This window comes from Hippichthys cyanospilos, chromosome 7 (assembly GCF_059441005.1).
Source record: "Hippichthys cyanospilos isolate Australia breed blue-spotted pipefish chromosome 7, RoL_Hcya_1.0, whole genome shotgun sequence".
Classification (NCBI taxonomy): Eukaryota; Metazoa; Chordata; class Actinopteri; order Syngnathiformes; family Syngnathidae; genus Hippichthys; species Hippichthys cyanospilos.
This window is the reverse complement of record NC_142375.1, coordinates 11,170,715-11,189,669: the sequence shown is the minus strand read 5'-3', so window position 1 is coordinate 11,189,669 and position 18,955 is coordinate 11,170,715. Positions and strand designations below refer to the sequence as shown.

Below are 18,955 nucleotides of genomic sequence, written 5' to 3'. Positions count from 1 at the left end.
ACACGTTGGAAAAATCCAATATGCTTTAAAAAAAGAAACATTTTTATCGTCATTTTAAATGGCACATAAAATGGACACATTAGTTGCCTCTACCATTACTGGTACATTCTTTATTATTACAAGTCAACGGTATCAAAACTGCAAGGACCTCCAAACCACATCGTGTGCCCTCATGACAACCAGACAAAAGCCAGTCAAAATCTAAAGGCACATCTCTATTGTATTTACAATGAATACACATGACACATCAAATAAACGACACGCACAACTCATCACCCATTCACTCCTGAACTCTAAATTAAGATTAGAGCTACTCCACAAATACTGTACATTCGTCTTCCCTCCCACTTGGCCAGTTAACACTCATCAAACATAGAACCCACGTAAAAGAGCTGGTAACTTTTTTTTTAAGTCATTTTAAGGAGCTAGTGCTTGCATGCCACTTAGACAAAATAAAGACAACTCACAAATAGTGTCATACCTCAAGGCCAATTTGATCATTGTTATTCCAATGAAGTGATGATTTGTAAGGGAAAGGTTGCACATTAACCACCAAGGTGCATCTAGCGGAACATTTAGTGCCCAAAAAGCAGTTATTTGAAGGATTTACACGACATTAAGCATTTCAATTTAATTCTTTTCTTGATTCTGAACAAACAGAGCTGCAGCAGTGAGGGACATGTATTTTATGCAAAGGCAGCATACAAGCGACTCTAGTTGAAAACAATTTAGTTTGAGAGCTCTGTGTTTCATAATTGTTTGCTAAGATAATGTAGTTTTACAGTTTTGAAGCTATGCTAAAGTAGCGCACAAGACATGTTGAGGTTGAAACCAGAACTAAGCAGCTTTTTAAATCACAGTAGTCACACAAACAGTGTTTTGCAAGTTACTAACAACAATTGGTGAGCTTTCTGTTTTTTAAATCCATTGTTATATCAATTAAGGCTACTATACTACATATTGGATTAAGGAGTTCATTTGGGAGCTCTCCATGTTTCAAGATTGGATACTAAGATAATGTAGCTAGGGATTGAAGTGCCTTTAGTGATTAAAGACAATAGAATGAGAAACTTTTCTTGTCAATCCGCTCAGCCAAGATAGCTATCAAACTGCCATTTGGTCAAAGATAGCCTAGTTTGATAGAAATAAAGCTGTGGTCATCAAAAATTGGCTCCTGAATCTTATGTTACATAAGGCCAGTGGTTTATGTTTATTTGTCAGTAAGATTTGGTTTTTGGCTCTCTGGGAATGATATCCATCAGAATATTAACTCTTTCAGTGCCATGGATTTAGGTTGTGTGCCAGTGACAAAAATTTTCATCAACGATGTAGTTGTTTTTTTTTAATTGATTGTATTGATGACACTTGTATCTCTTAATATTAAGCCAGTGCTTCTCAAATTGTGTGTGTGTGTGTGTGTGGGGGGGGGGGGGGGGGGGGGGTGAAGTGTAGTTGCAATAAAACAAGAAATTTTCATCATTTTTTTTCAGGCACTTTGATGCACTTGCTTGTTTTTGTCTGTTTTAAACTAAGCTGTAAACCATATAAACACTGTAAAAATCATGAGCAGTTGTTGAAAGTTGATTTATATTGTTTTTTTTCGTTTGTTAATACTAAAAAGGATACAGGTTTAGGTCTACTTATACAATTTTTATAGAAGGACTGTTGAGATGTTTCAGATGTTACTAAAAATATTTGTTTCAAAGTGTGTGAGGAGTTTTCTCCTTTTGTCCAAAATAGCTTGGTGTCACTCTATTTAGCCATCTTCAAACAGTGATTACTAAAGAACAGATTAAGGTAAAATCTAACTTTCAAAATCTAGGTCAGGTTAGGAATCAAATCTTTCGTATGATACCACCAATGTTTAAATAGACAAACAATAACATATTCTGTCAGATTTGAAAGAGTGGTCAAAATATTTGAAATCGGCTGGCGTTCAAGGTGTTGCCTTTACAGGTAATGCTTGGCGCTGAAAGAGTTAAGGTTGGTCAAACAAATGTTTTCCATGTTGTAGTTTTCTTTCTCTCTCAGGCTATGAAAGCCATTTGTTTATACATAAATTTAGTCACCTTATTATTTCATCATTGTTTCACCATTTGATTATTCTTAACAAACCGATTTTGAAATTACAAGTCAAATTGTGAAAACAGTGGCATGTTAATATTTAGTTAAATGACCATTGTTCCTATTTACCATGCATGACACACTTTATTTGCTCTTGTGGGCCCCATGAAGAGATTGAGGAGGCTTGATGTGACACCCTGGCCTTGAGTTTCACACCTGATTTCAATAATGGAGTTAATATATGCATTTGTGCAGCCCATTCTTATGGGAAATTAGTGGGCTTCAGTTCAAAAGTACTGTAACAAGTATAAAACACATATTTTTTTCTGGAATTTCTTCATGGAAAAGCCTCAAATATTTTTAAATGATGGCAAAATCTAGAATTTGTGTGGCAAAATATAGCAGTTTCAGCACAGCATGTCGGCCATGTTTGTGGAATGTGTTTCTGCAGGGCTCGCTGCGCACATGCAGCTGAAGATTACTCCAGATCAAAGTAATGTGCAACCTTTTTGTATGACTTTGTTCTTGTCAGCAGTGTTTCAGACATAGTCCAGGAAGACGTCTGTGGTACTCTGCAGTAAAGGTTGGTTGGGGGCCGTGGTGCTGCACACGGAGCTCAGCCTTCGTGATGGTGCTCTCTGATGGTCCGAGGGGCCTGCGGTGTTGCTCAGCCTCAGGTAAATCTGAGAAATACCAGACTCATAAGTTGGATTTTTTTCCCCCCTTCCCCCACCGAGAAAACACTGCCATTCCACAACATTTTGAATAAGTTGAAATATAATGAACAAAGCGTCACGCGGCAGAGGCATGCGGTATTACAAGACAATCCAAATCATTCATGCTTTGCTCTACTTACATTGCGGGTATTTTCCGACAGAAGAAGCTCAGTCCTCTCGACCAGTTTTCGGAAAGAGGGTCTTTTCAAAGGGTCCTGATTCCAGCATGAGAGCATCATGTCATACCTGCAGGGTCATGCAGTCCCATATGTATTAGAGTTCGAGGTCAAACCAATCCTCTAAACACAGATCATATTTTACCTCTGCTAATCTGAGTCCTAATGATTTTTGTAATGCGAGCGCAACACAAAATGATGCAAAACAAGACAAGAACTATTGTGTGTTTGATTTAGTGAGCGGTATTTGGCTTGGCATTGATGCGCTCCATCAATGCAGCGTTCGGAACGCACATACTTACATCTCAACGGGAGCAAACTCAGGTTTGCTCATCCTGTGGCCTTCTTGAATCAGTCGATAAAACGCAGAGCCCACTTGCATCCCGGGATACGGACTATTGCCTGCATCACACACATTTGGTGTTTTATACGCTATGTATTCTTTTCAGGCGTTCTACAACTGAGGTCTAAATTGTTTACCTAGTGAGAAGATTTCCCACAGCAAGATGCCGTAGGACCACACATCACTCTCATATGTGTAGACACAATCAAAGATGCTCTCAGGAGACATCCACTTCACTGGAAGACGTGCCTGTATGGATGAAAGGCCACATTAGTTTTCCAATACAAAGTCATCTTTTCTGTGGCAATTTTCCACTGTAATCATTTAAAAAAAAAATCACTGAAAATCATACTTTCTGAAGATAAACAAGATTTCAATATCTAGTGATAGAGCCCCATAGCTAGTGAAAAAAACACAACATACAATGCTTCCAGGAAGTAGTCACAGCGCTTCATTTTTTTCCACACGTCATCTTTTGCCCTCCTCAAACTTCCACACGCAATAACTTATTATGACGATGCTATAAAAAAAAATTTGGGGGGGGGGGTGAATTTATTAAAAACAAATATCTAAGAAATGGTATTTACATGATTATTCACAGCCTTTGCCATAAGGCTCAAAATTGAGCTCAACTGCATCCTTTGTCCACTGATCATCCTTGAATAGCAACAAAGACACAAGTGTCGTTGAATGAAAGACAAGGATCAATGTTTCATTTGAATGTTAACCCTTTAAACATCAATGCAGCAATGTTGCACCAAGCAACTTTTACACTATACCTTTACCACTAACCATGTTCAAGCTACAACCTTTTCAAATAGTGATACACAAGCTGAATATTTTATTGAAAAAAAAAACAAAACCCTCTGTTGCCTTTTTTGATTATTTGGCGATTGACAATAGAAAACAGTCTCATTCCTTCTGAGGGCCAAAACTAACTAAATAATTACAACTGCATCTGTTAAAATCAAAGATTAATTAACAACTTTTTGTTGTTATACAGTAATCGTTTAATCTGCCACAATAATACAATGTATTTAAATTAAAATGAAAAAATCTGGTTGGGGCTTTTTCTTAGAAATTTTTGGGTCAGGGGCTAAGCCGCTGGGGTTTTTTAGTGGTTCAGGTTTAGAGAATAAAAAGAGATTAATTAAATACATTAATTACAGATCTTAACTAATTAATTTCACAATTACTTTTACTATTGCTTTTTATCGTATGCTAGTACTTTTTTTTTTTTACTTCAACCAAAGACAGCGATGCAACAAATAAATAGCAGGAGGGAAATTTTTATGAGAGTACAAATCGCTGAAAACTCACATTGCCTCGGAGCACATAGCTGGAATCGGTGGTGATGTCCCGTGCTAAGCCAAAGTCACAGATCTTGGCCACCCTGCCGTGAGTCAGTAAAACATTTCTGGCAGCGAGGTCCCTGTGGATGCACTACACCAGCACAACAAAAACACGGATGTGTGCATATTGACTTAGGAACTGGTTCAGGTAGTGATGGATGATTACCTTGTGTAAGTGTACCGAATGTTGTTGCTGGTGATGAAATTGTTTGTGAAGGGACTTACATTTTTAGATGTGATATACTCCATTCCTTTGGCTGCCTGGTAGGAGAAGCTCAAAAGATCTTCAGCCCCCAGAGAAAGCTCGTCTGTATCTTCTAAAAGAGACCAGACACCATCCGAACTTTTTTTTTTTTTTATATGCAAGTAATGGTGTGCAGTGCATGTTGGAGGAAGCTTTACCTGACTGTGAGGACCTTTCATTGTCTGAGGAACGCATGGGCATATATTCTGTACCAGTCAGTCCTCTGCTTCACACATATACACATGCTATGTTATGAACTATAACATGTATGTTTCAAACACACATTTTATGGTGAGAGGAAAATTACCTTGTGGTCTCACTTTGCTTGGAGACGTTGCGATAGTAACCGTCGCCCGTTTGGGAATTTCGGAAAGACTCTCTTTTTCTGCGCAGGAAGTTGAGGAGATCACCATAGCAACAGTATTCAGTGATCACCAAAATTGGACCTGGAAGGGTGCAGAGATTTCATCAAATCCCTCTAACTGCTGCACAACTCAAATATAAAGATGCTGTTTGTGATTATAAGTAGTTCATTATCGCGGCAGTCAACTCAATTGGTTTGTGAACAGACAAAGTGCGATAATATGAAAACCGTGTGCTAAAATACCAATGTTTTTAGTCGAGTGGGTATTCAATAGCTTTAAATGAGGAGTTTTCATGCCAAATGTCTTTCTACTAATTTGGTATCCATTAAGATCCTGCAGAGTTGTCAATACCAAGGCCCAGGCACCAGATAATGCTCTTTTACTGCACTCAATCAGCTTCTTGTCAGGACTGGCTGCCAATGACTTCACTGTCCAATATCTGATTTCTATTAAAAGTATCACGTCTGCCTTACATTGCAGTCAGTGCATTTTACGCCACCTCACGCAACCTTAAAGAAACCAATAATTTAGTCAAGCAAAAGCATTGGAAAGATGATTAAAGTCCAGCAAGACAAAGACAGCTTTCTTCAACTCTCTCCTGTTTTGAGCTTTCACTTACCTCCGACCGTGCAGGCTCCCAGAAGGTTGACAATGTTCATATGGTTGCCAAGGTAACTGAGCACTTTCAGCTCTGACATCAGCGCCTCCTTCTCCGTGGCGTGAGCGTTGGCTGCGGTGACATCATCACGGGGAATATTGAGGTCACCTCACGTCGCATGTCGCGGTGGGTAAAAACGACACTTACGTTTAAGCATCTTGACGGCAACAGTCGTAACGGTGTCAACTGAGCACAGGCCATATGCCGTGGCCCTCACCACCTTCCCAAAAGCTCCAGAACCCAGAGTTTTACCTGCGTGTTTGCACAGGTAAACTTTTCACATTGTCTGGCGTGCTTTGAGAAAGCATAAGTACAAGTTAATCGTCATACCAAAGCGAAGCTTCTGCCGAGGAAACTCCCATTTAGAGTCGTAGGGAAGTTGGGTTGGGTCAAAGTAAATGTAGTTGTTGCCGTGGATGCTCTCGATGACTTTCCACTGGATTTGGAATTTAGGTTTCTGTCCGGAAGGGGAGGCGAAGAAGGGGGGGGATTAATATAGGTAAATCAGACATGAGGTTACTTTCTGGGGATGTTTGGACCCAATACAATTTATTACAATACCAGTGTGAGTATTCAGTCGAGTACGGAAACCCCACATACTTTTGATATATAAAATTTCATTTAACCACAAATGACAACAATGTGAGAACAAAGATATTTCTCACTGAAGCAAATGATGATTGATTGATGTGTCAATGTGCCATAGAAATTACCTACATTCCATGTATTTTTTTTTTTTTGCCTTAAAGGTACAACGTATAGGATTTAGACCGCTTTTTTATTAAAAAGGAATAAATTAAATGATGATGAATATCAAAAACTTGCACATAAATGTGTTTTTAATGATCAACAGTGTGTTTTAAATATATTTGTAGGTCATTCAATTATATTACATAGGGGGTGGCACTTCTCCAGAGGCAGCCATGTTTGTTATACAGTAGCTACAGACAATGGTAAATGCAACACGTCCTGCTGTCTGAAATGAAACACAGTCTAAAGCTTACATTGTCCCTTCAAGTATTTTGTTTCAAATCAAGCCACCTCTATGATTAACCAGTGCCTTAAAATAATGGGAAAGTCAATGCAGATGTTTTCTTTATAATAATATGTTCTCTATCCCTTCATTGGTTTTTATACAGCACTCTGATTAATAATGGGTGTGTGCAATATGAATTTATAATTACTTTATAATACAGTAGTGAGATTTTTCATTATGGTCATATTTGCTATATTATGTAAATAATATTATTAATGTATTACAGTATACCGTATGCTAGTTTTATTGTAGGAGAAGATTGTTGATAAAAGCCTACAGTATGGTGCTGATCCAAAATCCATGGTCAAGGTCTGCATGTTGATGCCATTATAGTCGATATTTTTTGTTACAAATCATGTACTGTGATTTCTTATATTGTGTACCTACAGTAATGTTGAAGCCAGTAATTGTGTGTTTGTTTGGTCCCCCCCTATTCCTACTCCATCTGCACCATGTACAATTATTTGCTTTCCATGCACTTTATACGCTGACGTAAACCAGTTAATCTTGGAGCCTGAGTCACTGCACCGGACTAAAAGCAAGATGTCATGCTGTTTCAGACATGTGTCAATTCAATCTCTCTCTGAGTCATTTCAACTTCATTAAAACACATTAAAATTCTGCAAAAAGATGTTAAAAAAGGCAGGAAATTGTTTGCAGATACTGACTTGAAAAAATGAGGCATGACTCATCAGGGGATGAGTGCAGTTCCTTTTCAAGTCGTTTTAAAGAAAGTTTATATTTTGTAACGCAACATGACTGATCAAAATCATTGAAATTTGAAGTCGCGGTTTGGCATTTTGGGGTGCATCAGTTCTCTTACCTGCATGTACTTATAGAGCAGCACCACCAGTATGAGGCAGAGGAAGGCGCCAGTGGCCACCATGCCAGTCAGAAGTGGGGTGAACAGTTTATGCGGGACAAGACGCTCTGTTCGAGGAACCACAATCATGAGTTACACTTCTTTACACACAACACAGGGCCTCAACCGACCCCGGCTATAGGATGACAGGAAGACAGGCAGCTGCCGCAGTCGCGTTTGTTTGTGTCCGGGATTAGCGTACCGACACCATCTAATCCCAGCCTGCTTTGTCAGCATATGTTAATCTCACTCAATCTGCAACCAGTAACCAAACACCTGGCCTGCACAAGCACGCGGGGTCAAAGGATTCTTATGTGGATCCTTGTGGTGGGCTTTATGAGATAATGCCCACGCAGCCATCTACGTGTGTGTGTGTGTGTGTGTTTTTGAGATATTAACGATGGATGTGGTACCGCTGATAGAGAAGAGCGTATAAGCTTCCTCCCGCTCTGTAGACGCCACACACTCCAGTGTATGATAGTTGCCATGCTCCTTGCTGATGTTCAGTCTGCTCTCCACCTTACTCCTACTAAAGGTGGACTCTGTCACCATGGCAACATCCGCAGTCTCCCATTGGGTGGCATTGGGTAGGTGTGAACACCTGAGAAGAGGTAATGTGTCATTCCTGTAGATCCTCCCCGCTTACACAGCTATTGGACAAATCATGACCATTTGCACAATTGACAGGTTGTAGTGAGATTTATAATGTATTTAATTCCAGAATTTGTCATGGCATCTCTAAAATACTCTACCCAACCTAACCTAACCTAAACTAACCTAACCTAAACTAACCTAACCTAACCTAACCTAACCTAACCTAACCTAATCTACTTACTTTTTATCATTTACAATTTTCTCTCAATATCACAGGCTATAAAAAAAATTTTCGATCGATGAAAATATATTAGAATGGGTTCATTGTCAGTTGCATTATTTATACTTACGTCGAGCTATTAAAAAAAAACATTAACAAGGAAAAAAAAGCATGTATAAAAAAATTAACTCAATCAGTTATCTAATGAGATACATTACTAAAAACTAAACGAATAATGAATGAAGAGATTTTATTTAACCCAATTTGCATGGAACTTAACTAGTAGGTACATGACAACCAATGCTAGCCTCAGAAAAACAACTTAACTAGCCTTTGTCAACTGGTTAAAATTAGACATAACAACTTCATTGTTACCTTTTGGGATAAAACGATACATTTTACGTAACCATTAGTTAGACGTCACCAACTTTCACTTTTGTTACATTCTTCAGGGGGAAAACATGAAAGAGTATAAATAAGTAGGTTAAGATAGTTGTGGGCAGAATATGACATTTACTGTATATACAGATAAAATTGGTGGGGTGTGGTGTGGCTCACTCGAAAAACAGTTGGGTTAAAAGTAGTCTGATTAAGAGTCCAAAAAGAATCAACCCACTATTTGGATCAATTTGACCCAACTTTCTGGGTTGTTTTATATAAAGCAACGCAATTTTTGAGAGTGTCTTATACAAAATTTTACAAAACAACCCAGAAAGTTGGGTCAAATTGACCCAAGTATTGCATCAGTCCTTTTTTTTGACACATAATTTAGTTATTTATTTCAGCCAATTGTTTTTCGAGTGCTGGTTAGTGGTGAACGCAAGTAATACAATACCTTGTGTGAGGAATGTCACACATGTACCAGGTGATTTTTGGAACTGGGTGACCAGCGGCGACACATCGCACCTGACCATCAACTGGCCCTTCCTGGGCGATGATGACTGGTTTACCTTATAAATTGAGAAGAGATTATGCTCGGATCCTTAACCCTGTAGCGCCTCCATTTATGTAAAACAATTGACTTACTATTGACATATACGTGAAAAAAATGGTCGACAGATGCGTCTTCATGACTGGCTGAGAATTTATAGATGCCACCCTCTGAGCCAAGAACCCTCACAAGTTTCAGCTCACTAATGAACCTAAATGAGAAGTCACATGATATTTATAATTCCTTGCGTGTCCTCACTCTATCAAATCAGACCACATGCAACAATCATACCTGTATTTATGTTGGTGTATGGTAATAACATGCTCTGTAGTGTTGAGCAGTCGTTTGTCGTTGTAAAACCAAGACAGAACGCTGGGTGATGGATAGGCCTCCAACTCCACTCTGAGATTCAGACTCTCCCCCTCACGGACATCGGCTTGGATGGGACTTGGCCGGCTTAACATGGTAATGAATCCCCTATCTGTACAACATATGTACAATTGTTCATTTGTATAACATATGTACAGTTGTTCATTTAGCAACAGCCCATCATATTACTACAGGCAGTTAATGTCATGTTGTCTTTACTTTTTGCGGCATTTCGAAGGTATCTCGAAATCTCAGTACAAGTGACCTCGGTTGCCATTTCTCTGCGCCAGGTACTAATAAGACTCATTCTAGTAGAAAAGTAGGTTCTATATTGTATTTTGAAAATGTGAGTGGGGTTGTGTAGGCATACATATCATGCTGGTTAAAAGAGTCTAATCAATTGACTCTGACTTCAATGCTGTTCTGCTTGTGACCCCAGGCCAGCGATCATCAGTCTTTAGTACTCAATGACGCATTTTGGCTGTCTCCCACAGATAAGAACAACACTTGGAGCCACAAAAGAACTTTCTGACATCTAATGTGAGGATATCAATGTTTACTGCTACAAGAGCTCTGTAGTCTTAAACATACAATTGCATTTGGAAAATTAGCAAATTACTGTATTTTAATGTAGATGAAGTAATTATTATTTTTCAAAGTCACCGAGCGCTGTAGCAGAGGGATGGCAGAGCCACATATAGTTTGGGAACCCGCGTTGCAGACCCCTGTCCTTAATATGCAGTCTATAATTGGGAAGAGGTCGAGTTATGTAAAAATTCTGGTATCTGAAATTTTCTTAATATATGTGTTGAATTATGTTAACCGTGTTGACCGAGATCGAGACCGTCACGTACGGATAACAGTACGGATAAAGTAATCGGTTTCCTCCTAACTCCCAAAGTGAGGCACTTTTTATAGATCTGAGTTTGGCCTTGTTAGTTTACGCCACAAAGAAACATATACGTATATTTACAAAATATTTTGTTATATTATTATAGTGTTATTACAGCATTGAAATTCATATTTAAGTACCTACTAATGTATTGAAAAGATCCAGATTCTTTGCGGTTAGAGCAGTCGAATGAGTCCGGTTATTGATGTACTACAAAACCTACTGCTGCTGTATTAGGAGACAGTTTTTCTAGTGTTTGTTCTGTCATGTTATTTGCTTCGAGGCCATGGCACCACCTCGCCATGGTCTTGTCAACATGTCATGTCCGAGCAAGTTCATAGGCTCAAACGTTGTTATGGGTGCACCTTGAGGAACTGAATTGTTAGGTTGGATGTTCTTTTAGGGCTTTTGATTTGCATCACATGCAAATGAAGGAGAACCTTGAGGGCATTAGGTTTAGTTTATTTTTTGTCAGTAGGAAGTCTGCAGTCAACAAATATCAAGCCCATGGTATTATTGCTGGAGCACAATTCAGGAAAGCTCAAATAGATGACATCATATCGTTTCAACAGCTTCTTACCTCTCTGATATAAAGCTTTCTATAGAGTTGCTACAGAGGCAATTTGCTTCAGAGTGTTTCCATACTGTACGGCATGGTATATGGTATCAGCCGTGATTTTATTGCAGATTCATTAGCTAGTTTCAGTGATGCAATGCCATCCCAGGACATATACTGTCATTGACAGTATGTGCTTTAATGCTCACCGCAGACATCCAGGTGCAGTGCTGTGGAGCTCCTGCCTCTCTCATTGTGGGCCGAGCAGCGATACGTCCCTGAGTCTGTTTGTGTTACGGACTCTATCGAGAGCCGGGAGGCTCGGTGATAACCTCGTGAGCCGGACAGGATGTGTGAGGTGTATACTTCTTCTGGATGCTGCCAGCGGCAAATGAAAGCAAAGTTAAGAGAGGTTTTGTTTTGTCACCATAATGCACATTTTACTGGAAACCGAGGAACAAGTAGTCGTAGGAACGACACATTTTTTTTTTCTAAAAAATCATCTCTCCTCTCTCTAATTAGATTAACAAATATCAAGAAAGAAACTTTTTTTTTATAACTTTGATGGAAACTGACCTTTGGGTAATCACCGTAATCCATTGAATTTGCTGAAGTATTAGTGTCTGATCTAATGAAATTCCCTATGGGGGTTCCTGACTTGTCACATTATATGAGAATGCGATGGATGTGACCTTTGATCAACATGATTGAATTACTCTTGATGCTGAATAATGCCCTAAGTCCATTTGAAGAAACCTAAAGCATTCTTTGGGTCCCAGAACATGAATGTGGACATAGGGCCATAGAAAACAGGCCTTTTTTTTTCATCCATCACATTGTTTGTTGACCTCCTCAACCAAAATCTTTTGTTATACATCACACGTGGCTATAGAGTAATACATGAAACTGCTCACAGTTGGTATAAAACTCACCGCCTTTGAGGGATAGTTCCACTTGACAGTAAAGTCTGGGTTGACATTGGAGGAGCTACAAGTAAGCTCAAACTTCTCTCCTTTCCGCAAGATAAGCTTGTCACTTTGAGACAATGTTATGACTGGAAGTACATTTGGAACTGCATACAAAAGAGCAAAAGGACATAACATAAAAAAGGCATTAAAAAGGTCATTAAGTGTCTTTGGGACTTACTTTTTCGACACAGATTATTGGATTGGTTGAATTGACAAGCAAAACTCAAATGAATAACAATGAAGAAAATTTTGCAATCAACTAAAAGATCCGCATGAGTGTTATTCCTCTTTGCTCAATGGAAATAAATGAACACACACACACACACACACACACACACACACACACATTTGTATTTGCATATCCATATCCTTAGGCACACAAACTGAATGATTTAATGCTTTCAATAAATGTCACTGACGTCAGGAGTGGCCGTGTTTGACAAAGGCTGTCATAAGTCTACTTCGCACAAATGCCACCTTCATGCAAAGTTACAAAGCTTTGTTCAGCATGGTGTTCTGTTAATCCCTGTGTCCTTCACCACAACAACGTTTAACTCCCCCCTCGCCATAACTCAAAAAGAGACTGATAACTCTGCAGGGCAGCTTCTTGTTAGGACATTGTGATGCTGTGCAGGAATAAACACAAAGATGAAAGTCAACCTTTCATTTTACAGCGATGGAGCTTTCTCCTCATTCATTGCTGTTAAGGGTGTCTGTTAAGGATACACCAACTGACTTCCCACCTCTGTTAACTCAAATGGTTGGGTAATTTCTTCGTATTTTGTTTATTTATATCTGTAAGTTATTTATTTGTTGCGGGCATAGTGGTATCAGACTGAGCTGTGTGTGGCGTTCTGAGAGGGGGGGGGGACCAAGCAGATGACTGTGCAAAGCGAGCCTGACAGAGTTACAGCAAGAGTAAGCTCCACTCTAGGCTCCACTTTAGGTTGACATGCAAGGGCCGTTGTCCCATTTGGCCAAACTTTGTAGGTTTACAATCTGCTCTGCTACGAAAACATTTTCTGTAATATTGTATTTAATATTTTACTGTAATATTGCTATGTGTGAACAAGGATGGACTCGAATGTTGGTTCAGTCTTCTCGCTTCTTTTACTGAAACTAATGCCGGAACAACCTTAGCCAACACAAGTTGCTGTTAGCTGGCTGCTTACAGCCAACTGACTTCCGCCCTCTGGTGTGTCTCATTACCTTAATTGCCTCAACAGAATATAGTTGATATAAACATGTGTATCTGTACGCAAAACTCAGCTTATGTGGATGATGAATGCAATATTCCTTAAATATAGACGAATAAAGAAAAACTCTAATATTGAAGTTACCGTTTATATGCATCCATACTTTTGGCCTTTATTTTTGGGAAGAAAAGTGCATCTGATATTTCGGAAAATACAGTATTATTTATTTCACCTGACTGTGCATTGCATGATAAATAATGATGCCCGCACACATGTATGCACATGCTGTTTCACCATGGCTACCCCACAGAAAAATGTCTGACTATGCCCTTGACTGCATTCACTCCCACAATGGCGCAAACTCCCCTTTCTACCTGTGCTCATCTAAGAAAGTACCAAAATAAAGAAAATTCCACACTGTGCTTTCCACTGGGCAGCAAAAAATAGTGCCATTCACAGTTCAATTCACATAGAATGTGAGTGAAATCTGGAGTAGTAATCGGGGTCAGCCACCGTGCTCATTCACACCCAAATGTCAATCTAGTGCAGCCAGCTTGACAAGTCCTAATGGAATCGAAAACATATTTACCTAGCCGCACATCCACGGTGTATTGGCTCGATGTCACTTTATCTGCTCCAAGCTGTCCCACACACACGTAGCAGCCTTCAAACTCCCTGCTCGCATTGCTGATGATGACACCTTGCTCGTAGTGTGTCCAGTAACTCATGGCAGAGGGCAAAGGTCGCCCGTCACACGTTTGCAAAGCCAGCAGGGTGACCTCCGGGGTGGTCACAAGGCATGGAATGGTGCAATTCTCGCCCGCGCGCACCAGAATGACGTTGACCATGGTTCGTTGGAAGGCGTTAACAGGATCTGTGCGGATAAAACATGGAGAGTTCTCATCCATTTGTCTGTGAAGTCAACTTCTTCCTCTGCCTCACCTCCAACACCCACCTTTTACATATACGTAAATGGACGTGCTCTCCAGTGTACTGTTATTGATGCACACATAGCGGCCCATGTGGTAGGCTTGCGCTGCGGGCACCTTGACAACAGCCACGCCGCCTTCCTTTGCCTCCCCCTCCAGTCTGCGAGCATTCTCCCTCTGCCACCTCAACATGGATGCGGCGCCAGATGTGCTGACATTGTCATGGCAATAGAGCTCCAGCCTCCCCTGCTTGGGAACAACTACGTGTGGTCCGCTGGGGGAAATAACCGGCTTGCCCCACCCTGGAAAATGACAAAGGATGAGTCACAACATGCGCATTTGGCATTTGCGACACCTGGCCATTACCTGGCACAAAGGCAAAATGGAAGAAAGTAGGGAGTTGGCCCCATTCTGAGCTGCCGCTCTACAAGGAATAATTTCTAAAAACTTTGTCTCTGGGGATTTTGCGTTTATTCATCTAGAATAATCGGGTGAAGGTGATGATTCGAAATTTTACCGTGGCAAGCTCTATAGAAGTGTTTCCGACTTTTGTAGAGCAAAGGCACGTTTGTGCGGCATGCTACTCTCAAAAACAACGGAATATTTAGCTTTTGATGAAATGTTAAGAAGCACCGAAAATACACTAAAACCTTGACTTTCAGTAAATCGTGTTTCAAAAATAGTTTGAAAGTACAAGTTAAACTTCTGAAAGTTTTTGTACTTTTTGCTAAACTTTCTGTTCTCTAACAAGGAGTTGAACTGAAAAAATAGTGGCGAATGTTTGATGCATGAATACAGTATAGTCATTTTCAAGTTCTGTTAGAATTGGTATTTAAGCAGATTTTAACATCATGGAATCAAGACAACACAAAAAAAAGAGGAATGATAAACAAAAAGTTGCCAACGTGATGCTTCTAACAGGATGTTCTCATACCAAAGGAGCCAGTATGCTTGGAATGCCACTGAAAGCAATCACAAGACAGAGAGGACATCCATAGAGACTGGAAAAGTCACCAAATGGCACAGATGTAAAGTCCCTGTAAATATATTGGTAGTTCAAACACCTTGTGAATTTTTCAGCTTTTTGTTAGAGAAACAGCAATTTGTGCAAAAATTACTGTTGCATTGAACTTTTGGATGTGTATCGCAACATTTAGAGGTCAAGATAAATTTACCTGCAAAGATTTCAGAGCATGTTGTATTTAACTTGGAAGCTGAATATTTCTAACTTTTTGTGAAGTGTACCGCCAAAAATGATGACATGACCTTTTCTCAGCGTACTTACATATATTTTGTATGAAATATGATTTTGAACTTGAAGCTGATGTAAATGCAGTAAGCCATGAAGTACTACCCCTTCATACATTTGTCAATACATGATACTGTGGCTATTTGGAGTTATTTTTGAATTGTTTTAGTCTAGTGTACCTTGTAACACATTTTTTAACAGCCATTTTGGGATCAATTCCCATTCAATGCGGCACTGACATTCCTCCTGTGATTGACTACCATTCAGTGCAGTCCGAGGCATATTCTGCCATTGACACTAAATCAGATGATCTGGGCTCCAGTCCCTGCCAGGATGCTGAACCAGATACTGTATTGTAAGTATTTTGAGAAAACAGATGCAGTGTTGTTCATTATGAATCGAGCTAAAGTTGCACCTTAAAGACCAACGCTGGTTTAAAGTAATGACCAACATATTTCGGTACAGGAAAAAAGACATATTCATCAAGAAATGAGGATTTTGCAAGGAAGGGAAGTGAAGCAGTGCCAGATTTTTCTGTTTGTGGGAGAAATGTCTTTAAACTTCTCTCTACCTTGTTCTTTCCCATGCTGCATTTTTCTGCTCTAGGTGGTTCAAGAAGTGACTAAGTAAGTGGAGCTTTATGGGTCATTTTCCCAGCAGCAAGGAGCCATGTGATGTGGTCAGGAAAAACAAACTGTGATGTTGTTTGTGTGATGTTTTATTTTGCCATTAGATAAGAAAATTGGAAAGAAAAAAAGCACATCAGGGATTTACTGTAGTTTTCCTGTTATGTAGCTCAAGCAAATGCTGACATGTTGCTAATATTAACAAAAACTGGGTGAACAAAGCAGAGTACGATAAATACGGGGCTTAATGTGATGATTAAATACGGTATGTTTTGATTGGCGCGCAGCCATTGAGGGAATTACGCGATATAACCAGCACAGCTAAGTGGAATAATCGATAAGTGTGAGTTGTCTTTAGCTGAGTAATCATGACCTCAGGCCACTAAAATGATCATTCACTTAGGATGAATACTTGAATCTAATTTTTCCATCTCAGTTTACCGCCAGTGAGAGGATTTCTGTCTGTCCTTCTCCTGCATGTTGGGCAATTATTCAAGAACAGGATCTTCATGTGACTGTTGTACCTTCAGGCTGAACCGAATCAAGATCCGGAGGACCGCAAACTGGCACCTCTCTCAAAGTCAACATTCACTTTTCTTTCTGGTCTCTTTGGAAAGACTAGTGAAATGTTGACTTTGTTTGCACTGAGAAACATGCTGACTGTTGAGACTTTTGTTTGCTGTACTCTGTACAAGTATCATTATGGGTTCGATGAATAATTGATTGTTTTCTAACTGACAACACATGCACACCTGTTGCCAGGCGGGAAAAGACGCGATCCCTTTAGCCCCCCTTCCTTCTCCTACTATTCCTTCACGGTGGTTATGCAAATATGCACTGATATGATCTGGAAACTTGAGCTCACGGGTTGAGTTAAACTGCACCATTAAACTCCAGCACATACCAAGGAATAGTGTCTAATCTGTTCTTGACGTTTGCAAAGGATGAGCCAAACCCACGGCTGACTATTTTACATTCAGAATTTTCCCACTATAAGTCAAAAGGGTTAAAATGTGTCTATACAAGAGTACATGCTTTATGACCAACCTTGATTATGCTTTGTTTAATAATTCTATATTGCTGCAATTTTACCACTATATTTCCCCAGCTCGAGGTCCGTATGCAATTTATATGGCCCCAAAAAGCTTGCAAACAAGTATCACATTAAATGCATAAAATTAACGCACTGAGTTACCAAGCCAATATCCATCCATTTTCTAGAGCTGCTTATCCTCACAAGGGTCACAGGCTAACTGGTGCCTATCCCAGCTGACTTTGGGTCAGTAGGCGCTGGACATCCTAAACTGGTTGCCAGCCAATTGCGGGCGAACGAGCCAGTAATCATTATGATTTCTCATTTTTTCATTAACCTGCATTTTTTTTTCTTGTTAGCTTGCAGGAGTGGGCAAAAACTACTCAGTTGATTTCCATTGAGTCCAAAGATAACTTTATACCGATGAGGTAATTTTGGTGAGGTTCCAGATCAACGTAAAACATTATTCTATCCTCTTGCACAACAACAACCACAACAACAATAATAATAACATTCTATATTTCCTTAATTTCTTAAGGAATAATGGGTCAACCTATATTACTACATTAATTTCCATTTGATCTTGATATATATATATATATATATATATATATATATATATATATATATATATATATATATATATATATATAGAGTTCTCATCCATTTGGGGGATGGACTTGATATATATATATATATATATATATATATATATATATATATATATATATATATATATATATATATATATATATATATATATATATATATATATATATATATATAAATATATATATATATATATATATATCAAGTCCAAGTAATCCTCTAAAATGTAATCCCTAAACAAGAGCTTTATGGCAGCAAGGATGTTTCCTACCTGTCAGTGGCAGAAAAATCAAATGTGATGTAAAAACAATCCACATGAATGTCATGCTGAAGTTTTCCATCTTGGCTCTTATGCCATGTGCCTCATGACATCCTGCAGAGCCACAAAAATGCTCCAAACTGGACAAGAACAGACCTACTCTAATGTGATGCGTTCATGTGGGAGAGCTCTCTGTGATGTACAGAGTGCGTATTAAAGACAGTTGTGAGCATCTCCTCCTCACCGACTCTCTTCCCTCGCTTGGGCACCTCCTCCCTGTCCCGCATTGGCTGGAGGCATGCCAAAAGTGAAGACAGGCGCATTACTGGGAATTTAGTTGACAATTTCCAGCCTGTACGCATTATTATGGAAAGAATAAGCAAGAGCTGATCTAACGGTTTTGTGTTGTGCTAATTTGTTTTGATGAGTTAAATGTACTCAAGTGTGATAGTCTCTTCTCACACTTGAGTGCTGCCTACTGAGATCTGCTGAGAGCTCATTCTGTTGTTGATGGGGCCATTTTCTGCCTTCACAAAGGGAATAATGTTCAGTTTTGGCGTGCATTTAATATAATGTTTATTATGGTGGATGGGACTGCATCATTCTGAAGGCTAGAGATAGTACTTTCCAACTTTGAAATGGATAAAAATGATAGCCAAAATATTAGAAGTTAAAAACAAGCAGTGGTTCATCAGATTTTAAGTCAGA

The 18,955-nt window shown here is 39.3% G+C and overlaps 1 protein-coding gene and 1 long non-coding RNA gene across 2 annotated transcripts; one reads left to right on the top strand and one right to left on the bottom strand.

Annotated features, from left to right (window-relative positions):
• Nucleotides 1-21: 21 nt before the first annotated feature.
• Nucleotides 22-18,448, bottom strand: kitb (KIT proto-oncogene, receptor tyrosine kinase b). Its single transcript, XM_088418608.1, has 21 exons — nt 18,260-18,448; nt 14,498-14,773; nt 14,132-14,416; nt 12,311-12,450; nt 11,588-11,756; nt 9,853-10,042; nt 9,657-9,772; nt 9,466-9,580; nt 8,230-8,417; nt 7,778-7,884; nt 6,249-6,375; nt 6,066-6,170; nt 5,880-5,990; nt 5,203-5,341; nt 5,054-5,121; nt 4,877-4,968; nt 4,620-4,742; nt 3,437-3,548; nt 3,259-3,358; nt 2,921-3,026; nt 22-2,747 (listed from the first exon to the last, which is right to left on the bottom strand). The coding sequence occupies exons 1-21, from the start codon at nt 18,327-18,329 to the stop codon at nt 2,604-2,606; spliced, it is 2,883 nt and encodes a 960-aa protein (XP_088274734.1). The 5' UTR covers nt 18,330-18,448; the 3' UTR covers nt 22-2,603.
• Nucleotides 15,463-17,249, top strand: LOC148421051 (uncharacterized). The gene is made up of 3 exons (XR_015866058.1): nt 15,463-16,075; nt 16,186-16,346; nt 16,783-17,249. It is a non-coding gene; the product is annotated as an uncharacterized LOC148421051 (long non-coding RNA).
• Nucleotides 18,449-18,955: the final 507 nt, after the last annotated feature.